Here is an 18193-nt window from a genome sequence, read left to right on the forward strand (position 1 = left end):
CCATGAGCCTCCTTAGTTTTGTATTGAAGTCAATGTACCCAGAGGAGGACGGAAGCTAGCTGTCCTCCGGCTACACCATGGTGCTACCCTACAGAGTGCTGTTGAGACTACTGTAAACCTTCATTACAAAACAGTGTATTTTAATCAGTTATTTGGTGATGTTAATCTATTAAGTATAGTTTTATCTAAAAAATATAACTTTTTAAATGTTTCACTATTTACATTTTTATGAAATTCACTGAGTAGGGTGGTCCTCCCCTTCCTCCTCTGAGGAATCTTCACTGGTCAAGATATAAGACCAGAATGTTTTCATGGTTTTTCCTGTGAACACTGTTCTGATCATATCGTACTCCATTTGTCTGGACACATAACACCACAACATGAACACATAACACCACTGGCCCCTTACCCATCCTCTTGTGTACACACACATTTTACCTAACATTCTTTATGGTTTATGGAAGAGTACATAAAGAATGTAGGATCTCAAGTAGCAGCGATGTTGAAACTACACATTTAGACAAGTTCTGTGTGTATTTAGAATGTGATATTTATGTGTACATGGGATATGAGGTGAAGCATAGTGGGTATCAACGCTGTGGCATCCCTTATGTCCACATTAACCCTTTCTTCCCCTGGTCATGTATCATGTAGATTGTATGGGGCGTTAACCCTCTCTTTCTCTCTCTTCACCTGTGCATTGTGTGTCTTGTCCTCTCTATGTGTGTGTGTGTGTGTGTGTGTGTGTGTGTGTGTGTGTGTGTGTGTGTGTGTGTGTGTGTGTGTGTGTGTGTGTGTGTGTGTGTGTGTGTGTGTGTGTGTGTGTGTGTGTGTGTGTGTGTGTGTGTGTTTGCGGTCTTGCCCACACGTCTGTGCAGGCATGCGCCAACCCTCGCAGCTGGAGGGCTACCTGGGGACGTGTGTCCTCCACGACAGCCCACGTGCCAACACACTAGGTACGTCACGAGGCTACACACACACCGTCTGTGGGCACACACACTGCACTGTGTCCCTACCCAGTCCCTGCGAAAGCTGGCACCCCTCAGGTGGCTGTTTGTCGCCCGTGGCGACACTCTCAACCTCAATATTCATGAAAGGATGCCTACTATGCGTGCCCGTTGAGTGGCAGCGATGGCACTATTTACATTTTTATGAAATTCACTGAGTAGGGTGGTCCTCCCCTTCCTCCTCTGAGGAATCTTCACTGGTCAAGATATAAGACCAGAATGTTTTCATGGTTTTTCCTGTGAACACTGTTCTGATCATATCGTACTCCATTTGTCTAGATACATAACACCACAACATGAACACATAACACCACTGGCCCCTTACCCATCCTCTTGTGTACACACACATTTTACCTAACATTCTTTATGGTTTATGGAAGAGTACATAAAGAATGTAGGATCTCAAGTAGCAGCGATGTTGAAACTACACATTTAGACAAGTTCTGTGTGTATTTAGAATGTGATACACTGTTGAAAGGGAGCATGTTAGTCTCTCCTTTGTGCTTCAGTGCCACTGTAGTTTCATAAACATACACTTAGTCTACCACCATGGGCAGTGTAGTTATATTGCCTTACATCGAGACACTGTCTGTAATTGAAAATGCGTCTGGTTAAACACATTGAAGAGCCCTGGTCGACAGTCTCTGCTGTCAGAGCTGCCTCTATGGGACCCGGCAAAGTGGACTCTACTCTGTTGAAGTGTGATAGCAGTTCAGGGCAGTCCTATCCAGCAGGAGAAAGAGTTCCATGGGGTTTGGACCCCCCCCCTTTCTCTCTCTCTCTCTCTCTCTCTCTCTCTCTCTCTCTCTCTCTCTCTCTCTCTCTCTCTCTCTCTCTCTCTCTCTCTCTCTCTCTCTTTCTCTCCTCTCTCTCTCTCTCTCTCTCTCTCTCTCTCTCTCTCCCCCCTCTCTCTCCCTCTCTCTCCCTCGCTCTCTTTCTTTCTCTCTCTCCCCCTCCCTCCCTCTCTCTCCATCCCTCTCTCAACCCACATCCCATTCCCATTGTGTGTTTAATCCGGCTGGATTCCACACAAGGACTCCCGCGTCTGTGGCTGCCTTTTCTCCAGGGCCTGCCGTGCTTTTCTGCCACCCCTTTTTATTTTATTTTTTCATGGAAATGCTGTGTGTGTGTGTGTGTGTGCGTTCAGTATGTGTGTGTGTGTGTGTGTGTGCGTTCAGTATGTGTGTGTGTGTGTGTGTGTGTGTGTGTGTGTGTGTGTGTGTGTGTGTGTGTGTGTGTGTGTGTGTGTGTGTGTGTGTGTGTGTGTTTGTGAGCATGCCCCCCAGCAATGTGTGTGAGCACAGAGTAGAGAAACAAGAGCGAAGCATCACAGCCAGGGAATGCCGAGGATTATGGGAGAGATGTAATTATTACCCCCTTTTTTTTCTTAATAATTTGTTTTGACAAATACTGAAAAGAACAGTTTTGGCCGGTTGTTGTGTTTCCTGACAGTTAAGAAAACATGCTGTTATACTTGTGATTATTGTGTGGATTTTTGGAACTCTTCCAGGTACTCAATCTTTTATCTCTCGCTGAAATATTGAGTTTGTGGAAGATTTTCTCTTCCTAACACCAATTTATGCTTCTCAGAAATATGATTTATATGATTCAATATGATTTTTTGGCCCCATGTTGGCAGTTTCACACATCTAGGTGTAAATTATATGGATAATTTAAGCGATACTATTCTGAGTTCAGTGCATGTAAATGATTAAATCTATATGAATTCTTTAGATAGAAAACCTCAGAAGATTCAAGCAGATCCAGTCTGACGAAACCTCACATTCACTCATAGTCACTTTGATATCCTCTTAGATTTTTTAAATTATTATTTTCATCCACAGACGTGTAATTTAGACAGAGCTCAAAATACTCACAAGCTGCCATTATGGACTTAAATATTCCCAAAATGAGAGACACCATAAATAGTACATTCATTTTTCCTTAGGCACGAGGAAGAGGTCATGTCTAGGATGCTCCTTACAAGGTAGAGATCCTCTCCCTCTCCCTCTCTCTCTCTCTGCCTCTCCCTCTCTCTCTCTCTCTGCCTCTCTCTCTCTCGCTCTCCCTCTCTCTCTCTCTCTCTCTCGCTCTCGCTCTCTTCTCTCTCTCCCCTCCCTGGGGTTATATTTAGGCCGTCCCCAAAAATATCATATTGGCTAGCTTCCGTACCTTGTTTTAGAATTAGGGACATAAAGAGCGATTCAGGGAATATCTGTCTCCCAGTATGCGCAGACATACACACACACAAACATACATACACACACACACACACACACACTTGCTTTTATTGCTCACATGATTGGGCCATATAAACTAACTTTATAAACTAATTCCGGGAGCTGCCAAGGCTCCGGGGGCTGTCTGCAGGTCGCACACTGAGGCCCTTTATCTGGGGCCTGAATCTAGGGTGGGGCTTTTTAGACAGGCAAGTGTCTGAACAGCTATGTCTTATCACAGGGACACAGGTTTGTTCAGAGGCTGTAAAGTTTTGTTGCTCAGAGATTTGGCCTGATGCACTGTTTTCAATTTCAAAGTTTGTTTTACTCATCTGAGTGGGTTGGACAGTGTGCATTGGTACATTCTGTCTGGGCATTTTCTGCTGTACTCTTCAGCCAGTATTCAAAGTGTTTAAATTGACCCTCTCTCTCCTCTCTTTCCCCTCCTCTAGCAGACTTGGACGGCCTGTCCGACCACTCCCCTCCGGGCCCCAACCACAACCACAACCATCTGACCTTCTCCCAGCAGCCCATCCCGGGCAGCACGGCCGAGCAGCCCCCCTCCTCCCCGGTGCCCCCCCTGCCCCCTCCGTCCCACAGTGGGGGCCAGACCCCCGGCCGCCCGGCTCAGCTCCCCCCTGGCCTGCATCACCCTGGCCTGGTGTCCACCCCCATTAGCCCCCAGCTGGTGAACCAGCAGCTGGTTATGGCCCAGATTCTCAACCAGCAGTATGCCGTCAACCGGCTCCTGGCACAGCAGTCGCTGTCGCAGCAGTACCTCAACCACCCGCCGGTCAACCGAAACGCCCTGACCAAGCCCCTGGAGCCCCAGGTAGCCAGCAACACCGAGGTGTCCATGGAGATATACCAATGGGTGAGGGATGAGCTGAAGAGGGCCGGCATCTCCCAAGCCGTGTTCGCCCGCGTGGCTTTCAACAGGACCCAGGTGAGGAGGGGCAGAATTTAACTCAAGACTTTTGCATAAATCACCCATTGATGCCGATAGGAGATTTGGGGAAAGATCGCAACATCTCAAGATAGAATTATGTGCTAATAGGACTGGAAATTAAAAAATACACAACTCTTGCCTTTCCCCAAAGCACTCCGACAAAGCGCTCTGACACATCTGTCACAAGGACAGAATTGTTTTGAGTTGTAGTGCCGCAAAATCAAACTCTGCATTCTTGTCGACAAACAGTTCATCTTATAACCACTTACAACAACCTAGCACCACAACAACAACAATTTAAAAGCTATAGTACACCTGGCAAGCCGCAACGTCAGAGCACCAGGCGCGGTCACGGCTTGCGCTCCTCCCTCTGCTAAGACATGTGATTTCACTTTACAGGCAGGCAGCGCAGCAGGGCCCTGACAGAGATAATGTCTTAAGATGTTCTGCATATTTTGGGGGGAGGTGGCAGCAAACCTCATTACTCCTCCGCCACTTTGAAGTTGTGTGCGAAACCTCTTGATAAGAATCTATTGGAATCAGTGCGTACCGACGCTCTCTCCACAAAAGCAGTTAAGTGGATAGCAAGCAGACAGTGGGGTTTTTGTGCAAATTGACAAGCCTTTCTCCTTTCAGCCTTATCTCTCCGGTATGAAGAAATAGTCATGTGCCTTTTGAGAGCCTCCTCTTGTATTATTTATTGTGTGTTAGTGTTTTTCTCTTCCTGTTTCTGCCGAGGGTGTTAATAAGGCTGCGTGTGGTGTCTACGCGGGGCGGGGCGGGGTGGACGCACCGGGGCTCACCGTCCCTTTTCTGTAGAAGCGGCCGATTGACTGGGGAGATGGCCGGGCGTAATAAACATGCAAGCATACACAAACACAATTGCACACACACAGACACGGGTATACGCAAACACATAACACACACACATGCGCACACACACATATTCTCGTATAATCTTCAGAATACCTGTGACATGGACTCAATGTCAGTATGAAAGCTTGTCTCCCCGTTCAGAGTTAATACCTGTATCTAGTTATACATACTTGGCTCCGTCATAAAGTTAATCTATTCCAATGTCCTTCAGTGTTTCATTAAGTCACAAGCACAATGTGTTTTCTTAAACTACCGTACCATTAGTTAAACAGCGGAGCCACTAGTTCTATCTCCGGTAGTTGGTCTAACTATCAATAGAACTGACGTCAAGTTGTTTATTACAAAATAATTGTGTATATTTCCAAATCACACACCTATTGAAGAAGAGAAGCTGAAAATGGATCACTCAGTGTGTGTCCAACGGCGGATGAAAAGCCTCGATCACACAGTCCTGATAGTACAGTGATTCCCGTAATGACAGGATTCATAGCTATTGAAAAGGAACAGCGGATACACTGATTGCTACACTGATGCTCACTGAGTCGATGTGCTGTAATAATTACATCATCCTCTGGGTCTGGGAGAGTTTACTAGTAGAAATCGATTGTTCACAACGGACATGAAGTTCCTGTAGTGATGTCAATGTATGAGTCTTCTCAGGGCTTACAAATAGGGCATCTCCCTCTCCCTCTCCCTCTCCCTCTCCCTCTCCCTCTCCCTCTCCCTCTCCCTCTCCCTCTCTCTCCCTCTCTCTCTCTCTCCCTCCCTCTCCCACTCTTCCTCCCAGGGCCTGTTGTCTGAGATCCTGCGTAAAGAGGAGGATCCTAAGACGGCCAGCCAGTCTCTGCTGGTCAACCTGCGGGCCATGCAGAACTTCCTGCAGCTGCCCGAGGCCGAGCGAGACCGTATCTACCAGGACGAGAGGGAAAGGAGCCTGACGGCTGCCTCGGCCATGGGGCCTGCGCCACTCATCAGCACCCCGCCCCCCCGGCCAGTGCAGGTATGGAATGAACAGGCAAGCATGCACAGACAGAGCAGCGTGCACACACACACACACACACACACACACACACACACACACACACACACACACACACACACACACACACACACACACACACACACACACACACAAACGCATTTATTTTGACCTTAAGTTGTACAGCAAGTGCCACTACCCACCCCACTCTTAAAATAGGAAGCAACTCAATGACGACAAGTTCTGGGGAGGAGCGAATCTCCCCCAGTCTGTCAGTCAGTCAGTTCCTCATTCAACTGCCTGACCACCAGCTCTCCACTGTCTCTCCCACAATCAAAGTCCTTTATTGGACAGGTATGTGGCAACTTTTCCACTTAAGCACATTTTTAGTGCGGTCAAGTGTGTCTGGGGCGGAGAGGGCCAGACAAAGGCCTCCTCTGTTCAGCCTCGGACTGAAGACTGCCTTTTATTTGGGAGAGAGAGAATGTCCCTGTGCCACCCATTGGCCAAACAGGGAGGCCCCTTTGACTGCATGGCCAGATCGCAGTGGCCGTCCTTACAAAACTGGAAGGAAAGGGAAGAATCAGACTCTGAACCAGTGGTTTTAAACTAGGAAAAGGCCACTTTGCAGTCACAGGTCTTCCTCAACAGTCAGTTGGCTGTGAAAGCTGGACATGGAAAAAGGGAGAGAAAGCCAATAGAGAGAGGAAGAGAGAGAGACAGACACAGAGAGGGAGACAGAGTGAGAGAGAGAGAAAGCGAGAGAGTGAGCGAGAGAGAGCTGTTCCTCGTACAACGACACATTGACCAGACTCAACCATGTTTCTGCTATCAGACATACCTCTGTTCAGGCCCTAATTCTTTACTTCAGTGTCGTCCATTTCAAACGTGTGGATCAGGAGGTGCACACAACTTTCTCGATTGAATAATTGTGTTAGTCAAATTCCAGGGCTGGGATTTCAGTTTTTATAGTTGTAGAGGTGGGCTTGTATACTAAATGCATAATTTTACGGGGCAGTACAGGATACACAGACCTTTTCGCTGCTTTATAACCGGATTATTCTCGATAGGTTACATCTTAATTCATACCATTTATTATACAGTTATTTACTTCTTGCTGAACATGAAACGTCATAGTAGCATATAATCATTAGCCCTAATATGCATTTTTCTATTCTTCCCTTCACCTATGACTGAGTCCTACTGTATCATAGTATGCCTTGGCCTGGACATATGCCAGACTCCCACTGACAGCTCCTATAAAGTATAAAGTAATGCGTTGGGAGATTTAGCCACATAAATCAGTCAGGGTAGCAATTGAGCAGACAGGGAGGCTTTTATAGGCCTCCTAAAAAATGATGCGGAGGTATGTTTCTCATATGTGCCCATGGGTGGCTTCAGTGCCCTCACCAGTCTCTGCATGTCCCAGGCTTAACAATTAGAGCTACTGAGGAAATTGTTGGTAGTCAGTACACACACGGACACCCCTCACCTACTGAGTCATAAATGGTTAAAAAGATGCCCAGGAATCTTAAAACATTCCAGTTTACCACAAATTTGGGGTCCATTATCTTTTCATAACCACCAAAATGGCTCCCCTGTTAGATGTCTAGACATATGCATTAAACATTTATTTGCTATTTTTACAGATTGTTTTGGGCAAGTTTGTAACTGATAAGATTAATACTTGAGTAATTTAATTATTGCCTACACGTAAATAAAAAATAAAAAATGCAGTATTCACACAAGTGTTAAAAGGGTTTCCTCCGGAATGATGTTGATTCAATTCCATGTATCTCTCTGCAATCTGATTTCTGATCAGTTTAGCTTCATCAATGAGACTGCAGTGTACTAAAGTTGTCATTGCACATGAACTATACTACCTTTGTGTTGATACAGCCTAACAATTTTTTGTTGCGTGTGTGTTTGTGTGTGTGTGTATGTGTGTGTGTGTGTGTGTGTGTGTGTGTGTGTGTGTGTGTGTGTCTGTGTGTGTGTGTGTGTGTGTGTGTGTGTGTGTGTGTGTGTGTGTGTGTGTGTGTGTGTGTGTGTGTGTGTGTGCGTGCGCGCGTGCGTGCACGTTTGTCTGTGCTAATGTGTGTTCGTGTGTTGTTAAATCCCCTTTCTAAGGGTGGGACTAAACAAACATGTCTCTGTTGCCCCAGCAGCCCAGGAGAGAAGACTGTAACAACGTCAGACCTGAGGACTGGAACCCCAGAATCCCTGTGGGCATCTCTCCTGTAAGCAAACACAACAATGAACCATCTCTTTGTAACACTTTCACCGTTACTGTACTGTATCAATAACATTGCTATTCATGGTTCTCGTAATAATGTATGTTGTGGCATTTTATGTATATTGTAGCATGATTTGCTCATAACAGTTTTAAAATTTAGATTTTTGTTTATAAATACTTATTTATGAGTAATTCAATTAATAAAAATGTATTTATTAATAGTTCATCAATTGTTTATTAATGCTTATTCGTAAAAGTTATTATAAAGCGTTACCAATATGTTATATTATATTTGTTAAGTGAAGTTAATTAGACAAATGATGAGTTGTATGAAACCATTTATTGTGAAATTGTCTCCCATGTTTTAAACCTAGTTCTCTTTCCTTCGTTTACCTATCTGGACAGATCCCCGAATCCAGAAAACACGGCAGCATCACCTTGTTTTCCAACCCTTTTGCTGACACTCCTTACCCTGCCCAGGTGAAGGCCTCGCCGCTCCCCAGCGAGTGGAACGGCAAGACGGAGAGCTGCATCCTCAACATCAACTCCTCCATATATGACGAGATCCAGCAGGAGATGAAGAGGGCCAAGGTGTCCCAGGCTCTGTTTGCCAAGGTGGCCGCCTCCAAGAGTCAGGTACAGATCCATACATTGACTTAGACTCTGGATGCCATTTTTGTACACACAACATACAGTTCTAGGCCACAGACCACTAAGAGCACAATTTGATACAGACACACAGACCTGCAGAACAACACCACATGCAATAAGTATTATTTTCCGCTTTGCCACGCAGTAGAAGAGGGTTAACAAAGAAACTGGTATCATTTTGGGAGAAATTGGCACTAAAAATGTAAAGAAAATGTTGAACAAAAGACTGTCAGGCTATATTATTGAGAACGTATGTTATTAAACTATTAGTTACAGTTCTGTGGATGATACAGCTTGAAATATAATGCATCAATATTTACAGAGATAATATTTTCATTTCCTGCCTGAACTTGTCGTGGAGACATTTTGACTCCTTTCCAGTGTGGTTGATGAAACATTAGAAAACAAAATAATAAAACACGATATAAAACCAGATCTGGAGACATTCACCAGTTCAAAAACTGAAGCGCCACATTGTGCAACTCTCCTCTCTTCTCCGACTGGTGATTTATCGCCATAATGACATGTCTCCTTTATTGTGGGTTTAGCGAACAGCAGACAGTGTTTTAACACAAAACAAACCTGTTTATATTAGCTGTGCTCTGAATGACTCTCAGCTAAAGCCTGTTATCTCGCCCAGGGAACAACCCACTCGTTGAATACCGGTTTGTGTGAGCAAAATTACCATCAGTTTAACTCTTATTAAAACGAATTAAAGAAATGCGGAGCAAGCCGTTATTATTAAAGGTTTGATATATTGGTGGAGCACAGTTGAAAATGTTTCTACAATTGTTACTTGATGAAGAAAAAGAAAATAGATTAAACAGGGGCCAAATTATCTGGAAATATCTGTGGAGTTTATTTTTTTTTCGCTGATTGGCATGATTATAGGGGCAGATATCTTTGTTTTACCAAATTGCAGTTTGATGCACAAACCATTGTTTTTGTTCAGGAGTTCAAAGACTTTTGGAAGAGAAGAGAGAAGAGGGGGAGAAAAAATATCTCTTCTCAGATTATCGTTTGTGAGTGAACAGGTTTCCACTGTGTTTCTCCCCCCTCTCTCTCTCTCTCTCTCTCTCCCTATCTCTCTCTCTCTCTCTCTCTCTCTCTCTCTCTCTCACTCTCTCGCTCACTCTCTTCCCTCTCTCTATCTTCTCTCTCTCCTCCCTGTCTCCCTACTCCTCCATTCATGGCGATGGAGGCGGAGGGTGTGAATGTGAATTGAGCAGCAGATAAGAAGTGTGCTAATTATGCCTGTGAAAGGGGGCCTGGGAGAGCACTTATCTCTGGCTCCATCTCGTAATGGGCGCTCCCCGGGCAGCTGGTGCCCCTCCTGGCCCACACCACCACCAGGGGCAGTGGCGGCTCCACTCCGCACCAGGCCCAGACTCAGAACCAGAGACCCAGGCCCAGGCTCTGCACTTTAGCACAGTGGGGACTGCTGGTGCTGGGGTTGGAGGGCGAGGGAGTGAGGAGCTGGTGGTGGTGGATGGTGTTGGGGGATGGGTCCATCCATTGGTATGCAGACTGGCAGGAGGAACGGGGGTTTGGGGGCGGGGGAGGCTCAGTCTCGATATGGAGGCTGGCACATGCGTGTCTGATTGGTGTGCCGTACCCCCTCTGCCCACTGCCATCCCGGCACAGTGCAGGAATTCTCGGTGGTCGCACGCTCGCATGTATGCAGCCCACCACCCTGGAAGAGCTGGCGAATGTTGGGGGGTTGAAAGACAGGAGAGCTTGGCTCAGGCAGCTATTGTGTGTGTCTGTGTGTGCATTTGCCTCGTCTAGCCCCGCCCCTGTGAAAGATAGATAGAGCGAGGAGAGGAGGGGAAAGGAGAAGTGCGGAGAAGAGGGGAGGAGATCTGAGAAGGGGAGCAGGGGGCTGTGGAGTGGGAGAGGGTGGTAGCAGTGGTGGTCCCCTGAGTGTGAGAGCTCTAAGCAGGAGTTTAGAGATTGGCTTACATTCCAGTGTGTGTGTGTGTTGTGTGTATGGGTGTGTTGCGTGGGGGATGGGGTTTGGAACACAGCCATCCCGTCCCCTCTCAGGGCTTGTAACCACAGCAGACCTCTCTTTCTGCCAGCCTTTAACTGGTAGGTCTCTCTCTCATATTCACAGTAGCATTTCAATCACCTTTTTAACCTCAACATTTTGGGTGCAGTGAGTAAGTACAATTGAAAATCTCCATTCCGCTGCTGGTTGACATCAAATTCAGTCATGCAGCCTACAGTATATCTTGAGACTACAGCCCATTTTGATGTATTTGTACAACTATACATTACATTAAGATAGAATCCAATAACCCTTCATATTTCATTTTTTTGTCAAATTTCGTTCTAATCAAATTCAAAGTAGAGCCAACATTCATCTGTGGGAGATGTACTGTATACTAGTTTGAGCAGGTTGTTAGAGGGTAACTATAGTATTGAGGTAGCCTTTGTTGATGATGTAGCCTATTGGTTTGAAGCCAGCCACAGGAGACAATGCCGCCAGAATCCGCAGCTAGCATTAGGAGACGCCCCTTTAGTGATAGCGTTCGAAAAGATGGATGCTAGATTTTGATGAGAGCCCTTGTCAGTGCTAACAAAGCTGCACCGGTAGAGGTGGTAGCTAGCTAGCTATCTGTTTTAGCTAGTGAAATGGAGGCTATCCATATTGGCTAGGCTAACAGAGAGGGTGTTTAGCTAGCTGTATGTTGTTGACTGCTAAAGGAGTGGAAGCTAGCGATGGGTGGCTAGCGGTGGGAGGCTAGCCGTGGGGAGCCCCTAACATGGCTTTGGTGTCTAAACTGCCTGACACACATCCTGAGAGGGAGCTGTGATTGTCTGTATCAGAGTCCCTGCTGTCACACAACAAGCGATCCGGGAGCCCCTGTGCCACAGGGCTAGCTCTCATACCCCCCAACACACACACACAGAGTGACCAGTGGAATACAAAAAAGTAACGCCACCACCAAGTGCCTATCTCTCTCTCCCTTTCTCTCTCTCTCTGTCCCTCGTTCTCTCTCTCTCCCCTGGAAGAGGCTACGCTAATTAGCCAGGCTCTAATGAGACAGAATGGCACTGATCTGGTCCGCCACTGCGCCACCAGGGGGGGGGTTGGTGCAGGGATGGCAGGGGGGGGGGGGGCTGGTGTGTGCCATCTGTCACCCTGCGCCCGCCTGGCACGCAGCTCTCCAGGGGGGTGGGGGGAGGGACACTGAGTGCCTCGCTGGTCTGGAGTGGAAAGGTGGAGAGAGGGAGAGAGACAGAGGGGAGGAGCAGGGTGGTGGTGGAATTACTGGACCTGCCCCCCCTGCCTATAATTTCTGAAACGATTCATATCCTGGGTTAGTGGAATCTGTGTTGTTGTTTTTGACTGGGACAGCTTGAACGCTGTACATCCATCCCACTCATATGGCCCAACCACCTCCTTAATACTCATTGCATAGACCCCTCCTGAGTTCCTCTCTCTGCTGAGTCTAAGAGGCAGATGTTACGGGAGATGACATTTGGAACGTAGACTCACTGCTTTGACAGAATTGAACAATATCTGATCTTCTGAAGCAGGAAGAGCCTAGGGAGTAACTGGGCATGACCACCTACACCATGAGTCATGAACCTAGAGATAAAAAATGTGAGGGTTTTATAACTTGAGTATTTTTCCTTCATGGATAAAATGACTGTGGTGCTGTTATAGGGCTGATCCAGAGTGAAGTTATAAATCACCTCCCAAAGTTTCACTTCTGTTTCTGTGGTGCAACGGCCAACATAATATCTCCATTGTTTGTTTACAGACTCCGGATTGTCTCCCTGCGAAGCTGAGGCAGATTAGAAACGAGAGAGCATCACCAAAAGGGAAAGAAAGGCCATGACTGTTTATTAATTAATTAATGTATTTATCCGGTTGCTTGGTTATTAGGTTGTCGGGGAAACGGTGGCAGATCCTCTATAATATTAAAGAGACAATTTTTGGAACCGGAGGCCCAGATGTCTGAATAATTAATTTAGTGTATGAATTATCTCGCAAAAGGCAGTTCCTCCTCCTCCCTCTAAAATTAGCATTTTTCTTATTGTTTAATGGACAGAATAATCCCCACCAGCATCTAACCCACTGCCTCTCATTTCATCAACCACCTCTAACCCCCCCCCCCCCCCCCCCCCACTGAGCATGCACATACCTCTCTACTGTACTACTGTACTGTGTGTTTCTCTCTCTCTAATTCACACACTCACACCCTCTTTCTCTCCTCCGCTCTGCCCTTTTGCCCCCCTCCACCACACCTACTGTACCTACCTCCATCCCCACATTCCACTCCCCGACATTTGCCCCCCGCTGTCCCAAGTCTGAGCTAGCTCTCACCCTCCACGCCCCCGTTGCTTCTCCTTCCCAGGCCGGGCTAACAGTGTGGGGAGAGCCTCGCTCCAGCTCCAGCCCTTTCCCACTATCTCCTCTGACAGACCACACAGGGCTTGTTCTGAGGCCCATTCTGGCTAATCTGATCAGGCAGGCAAATACGCCGGGAAAAGCGCTTTAATGATCCCCCTAATTACCTCAAGTCAATACCAACTGTATTATTAGACTCGGGGAAAATATTCCATTAGGGTGCCCCCTGTGGGAGTCCCCCCCGTGCGCACCGATGTCACGCGCCGCGCGCCCCCACGCTTGTAATTAATTTTATTTACACACGCAGGAATGCACAAGGTCGCACCTGCAGCCCGGAGCCGCCCGACTCGGCCCGCCTAATCAGATCTGTCATAATTACCATTCTGCATGCTTCTGACACACGCCGGGAAATATTTCAATTTAACTACAGCCACAAGCTCCGGCAGATGCAGTGTAGGGATGTGTTAGTCTGTGTGTGTGTGTGTGTGAGAGAGCGGGAGCGAGAGAGAGAGAGGAGGAGAGAGAGTAAGAGAGAGAGAGGGAGAGAGGGGAATTAAATGGGGAGACATTAGGACCTATTCGAATGCTTGTGTGCTCCCGCTTTCTATTTCTCTATCTCTCGCTCTCGTTCTCTTTCACTCTCTCTCTCTCTCTGTCTCCCTCTCTCTCTCTCTCTCTCTCTCTCTTCTTCTACTTGTTTCTCTTCAGACCCTGTCTCTCACCTCTCTCTTACTACGCACATGATTCCACAAAGTAGACTTCTCATCCTGTATAGCTATGACTTTCCACATCAGTTCTCATTTCATACAGAGGGTTAAGACGTCCCTCACATCTCATACATATCATTCATTGAGACCCTTGATTTTGACCAAAGTTCCTATTTGGAGATTTGAACAAATTTAACAGTCCCTTCCATCTGACAGCAAACATGTAGACCAATTACAGATGCGGCGTTAGCTGTTAGCTGACATACACAATTTGCAGGTTTTCTGCTATTTTAATCCATAATTCACTAAGATCAGCCATGATTTATCAGCTTAGTTATGCTCTGATATTAGCAATTAAACTCCAGCTTTGAATTAAATGTCACTCAAGTGCTTATAATTGATGGAATCACACTCCTCGTAGGTGATTGGTGTGTTCCTAATTCAGATGCTGTTTAGCTCTGAAACCTCCTTCTCTCTTCCTCTTTTGTGAGTTAGTGGTCCTTTGTGCATTCATTCACTCTCTTACTTGTTCTCCTGTTTCTGTAGCTGCCTCAATACTGTTGTAGACTCCATAGAAGAATGTAAACAGAGGGATACTATAATGTTGAAGAGATTTTACTGTACTCTCTCTCTCTCTCTCTCTCTCTCTCTCTGTGTGTGTTTAATAGTTATCAAAACCAGAATAGCTTGATAGATTTTTTTCCACAGTCAACTGAACATGCCTCCTAATGTTTGACAGAGAGACCCGGCATACAACATAGTGATTTGTTTTGTCATTTTGTAGCGTGGCAGAGCAGAGCACAGATGTGTCATGTTCTGTATTTGAGGATTTTGACATTTCATTGACCTGCTCTGGTCGTTCTGTCCCAGTTCTGTCCCAGTTCTAAGTGTTCCCGTTTTAGGAATTCATACTGCAACGGTGGCAATCTGTGACGCTGAACCGATTGCCATTGTTCTGAGAGTAAATGCTGAGAAAGAGAACGTTTCCTGCACAATCATGCTTTCACTCCGCAGCATATGTGCAATGTAGATGTTCCAGTCTGCTATTGTTGACAACTGGCGCATTGTGATGCGAGAGGGCATGACCTTTCACTCAGTAAACGCTGATATCACGTTTCCCAGCTGGTGTCTTTGACATCATGTATCTTCCACTGCGGGTCTGAAATGTGTCGGTCAAGACTTCCCATGTTGCAATTTGAAAATGAATGCAGGGAAACAGGTTTCCTTGTTTGTTTCAGATTGAGCAGATGTGGGTATGTATGCATACTCTACTGTTGACATTCCTGCAACGGGGTTAGGTAACCAATCTGGCAACCGATTCGAAGGAATTCCACTTTGACAAGACATTAATGCATGTTTTTATGTAGCTACAGGTTAAACTCTGTATAAATGTCCAAAATAAGGGATTGAAATTGCAGGTGACATTATATTCTGTTGAGCAATATATTTCCTACTAAGGATTCACAATTTGACTGGATTGTTTTGTGTACAAATCCTTCAACACAAATCATCACTCTTCATTCCTTGTTTCTAAAGCGTGTTAATTGATAGATTCATTCTATAGCACAAATGCTCGTGGACGGTCAGGCCCCAGTCCAATGAGTTCTATTGCAGGGAGTCAGATGGTTGAGTTATGAACAGTCAAGAGTATTACCATGTATTTCCATGCGCAGAACAATCCCCTGCAGGATCAGTGAGTAAAGCCCAGGCCCTGAGCTCTACCAGGTGGAAATAATGTAATGATGCACATAGACATCTGCATGAGCTCTTTCACGGTTCACTCTACTTGTGTTACCATTGACTTAAGGTGAATCCTGAAAACAATTGCAAAACATGCAAAACAATAGCTGTATACTTACGTTGAGGAGTTTACCACAAGAGTCACGGGCTTCATCAATAAGTGCATACAGTGCATTCGGAAAGTACTCAGATCCCTTGACTTTTCCACATTTTGTTATGTTACAGCCTTATTCTAAAATTGATTAAATAGTTTTTTCCCTCATCAATCTACACACAATAGACCATAATTACAAAAAACTGAAATATCACATTTACATAAGTATTCAGACCCTTTACTCAGTACTTTGTTGAACCACTTTTGGCAGATATTACAGCCTAGAGTCTTCTTGGGTATGACACTACAAGCTTGGCACACCTGTATTTGGGGAGTTTCTCCCATTCTTCTCTGCAGATCCTCTCAAGTTCTGTCAGGTTGGATGGTGAGCGTTGCTGCACAGCTATTTTCAGGTCACTTCAGAGATGTTCGATCAGGTTCAAGTCTGGGCTCTGGCTGGGTAACTTAAGGACATTCATAGACTTGTCCCGAAGCCACTCCTGCGTTGTCTTGGCTGTGTGCTTAGGATCATTGTCCTGTTGGGAGGTGAACCTTCACCCCAGTCTGAGGTCCTGAGCGCTCTGGAGCAGGTTTTCGTCAAGGATCTCTGTACTCTGCTCCGTTCATCTTTGCCTGCATAGTTTCCCAGTCCCTGCCGCTGAAAAACATCCCCACAGCATGATGCTGCCACCACCATAGGGATGGTGCCAGGTGTCCTGAAGCTTGGCATTCAGGCCAGAGAATCTTGTTTCTCATGGTCTGAGAATCTTTATGTGCCTTTTGGCAAACTCCAAGCAAACTGTTATTTGCCTATTACTGAGGAGTGGCTTCCATCTGGCCAGTCTACCATAAAAGCCTGATTGTTGGAGTGCTGCAGAGATGGTTGTCCTTCTGTAAGGTTCTCCCAGCTCCACAGAGGAACTCTAGAGCTCTGTCAGAGTGACCATCGGTTTCTTGGTCACCTCCTTGACCAAGGCCCTTCTCCCCAGATTGCTCAGTTTGGCCGGGTGGCCAGCTCTAGGAAGAGTCTTGGTGGTTCCAAACTTCTTCCATTTAAGAATGATGGAGGCCAGGGTGTTCTTGGGGACCTTCAATGCTGCAGCATTTTTTTGGTACCCTTCCCCAGATCTGTGCCTCGACACAATCCTATCTCGGGTGCTCTATGGACAATTCCTTCGACCTCATGGCTAGGTTTTTGCTCTGACATGCACTGTCAACTGTGAGACCTTATATAGACAGGTGTGTGCCTTTCCAAATAATGTCCAATTAATTGAATTTAACACAGGTGGACAATCAAGTTGTAGAAACATCTCAAGGATGATCAATGGAAACAGGATGCACCTACCTGAGCTCAATTTCGAGTCTCATAGCAAAGGATCTGAATACTAATGTAAATAAGGTATTTATATTGTACATATTTTTATACATTTGCAAACATTCTAAAAACCTGTTATTGCTTTGTCATTATGGGGTATTTTGTGTAGATTGCTGAGGATTTTTTTAATTTAATCCATTTTACAATAAGGCTGTAACGTAACAAAATTTGGAAAAAGTCAAGGGGTCTGAAAACTTTAGCACTGAAGACGATGTCTTCCCCACAGTTACTATAAGAACATATCCAAACCAAAAACCATGTATAGTTGAAGTCAGAAGTTTACATACACTCAGGTTGGAGTCATTAAAACTCATTTTTCAACCACTCCACAAATTTCTTGTTAACACTATAGTTTTGGCAAGTCGGTTAGGACATCTACTTTGTGCATGACACAAATAATTTTTCCAACAATTGTTTACAGACAGATTGTTTCACTTCTTATTCACTGTATCACAATTCCAGTGGGTCAGAAGTTTACATACACTAAGTTGACTGTGCCTTTAAACAGCTTGGGGGGGGGAAAAAATGATGTCATGGCTTTAGAAGCTTCTGATAGGCTAACTGACATAATTTGAGTCAATTGGAGGTGTACCTGTGGATGTATTTCAAGGCCTACCTTCAAACTCAGTGCCTCTTTGCGTGACATCATGGGAAAATCTAAATAAATCAGCAAAATAATTGTAGACCTCCACAAGTCTGGTTCATCCTTGGGAGCAATTTCCAAACGCCTGAAGGTACCACGTTCATCTGTACAAACAATATTACGCAAGTATAAACACCATGAGACCACGCAGCCATCATACCACTCAGGAAGGAGACGCGTTCTGTCTCCTAGAGATGAAGATACTTTGGTGCGAAAAGTGCAAATCAATCCCAGAACAACAGCAAAGGACCTTGTGAAGATGCTGGAGGAAACAGGTACTAAAGTATCTATATCCACAGTAAAACGAGTCCTATATCGACATAACCTGAAAGGCCGCTCAGCAAGGAAGAAGCC

General features: G+C 45.6%; 1 protein-coding gene across 2 annotated transcripts in view; it reads left to right on the plus strand.

The window, feature by feature from the left end:
* The window catches only part of LOC120047596 (DNA-binding protein SATB1-like), a 42431-nt gene that overhangs the window by 13475 nt on the left and 10763 nt on the right, over nucleotides 1-18193 (plus strand). For both annotated transcript variants that reach the window (XM_038993135.1, XM_038993134.1), the window contains exons 6-8: nucleotides 3679-4172; nucleotides 5839-6051; nucleotides 8747-8902. In XM_038993135.1, the coding sequence (XP_038849063.1) occupies nucleotides 3679-4172; nucleotides 5839-6051; nucleotides 8747-8902 (863 nt within the window). The remainder of the gene's footprint in view (nucleotides 1-3678; nucleotides 4173-5838; nucleotides 6052-8746; nucleotides 8903-18193) is intronic.

Source organism: Salvelinus namaycush, chromosome 5 (genome assembly GCF_016432855.1).
Source record: "Salvelinus namaycush isolate Seneca chromosome 5, SaNama_1.0, whole genome shotgun sequence".
Lineage (NCBI taxonomy): Eukaryota > Metazoa > Chordata > Actinopteri > Salmoniformes > Salmonidae > Salvelinus > Salvelinus namaycush.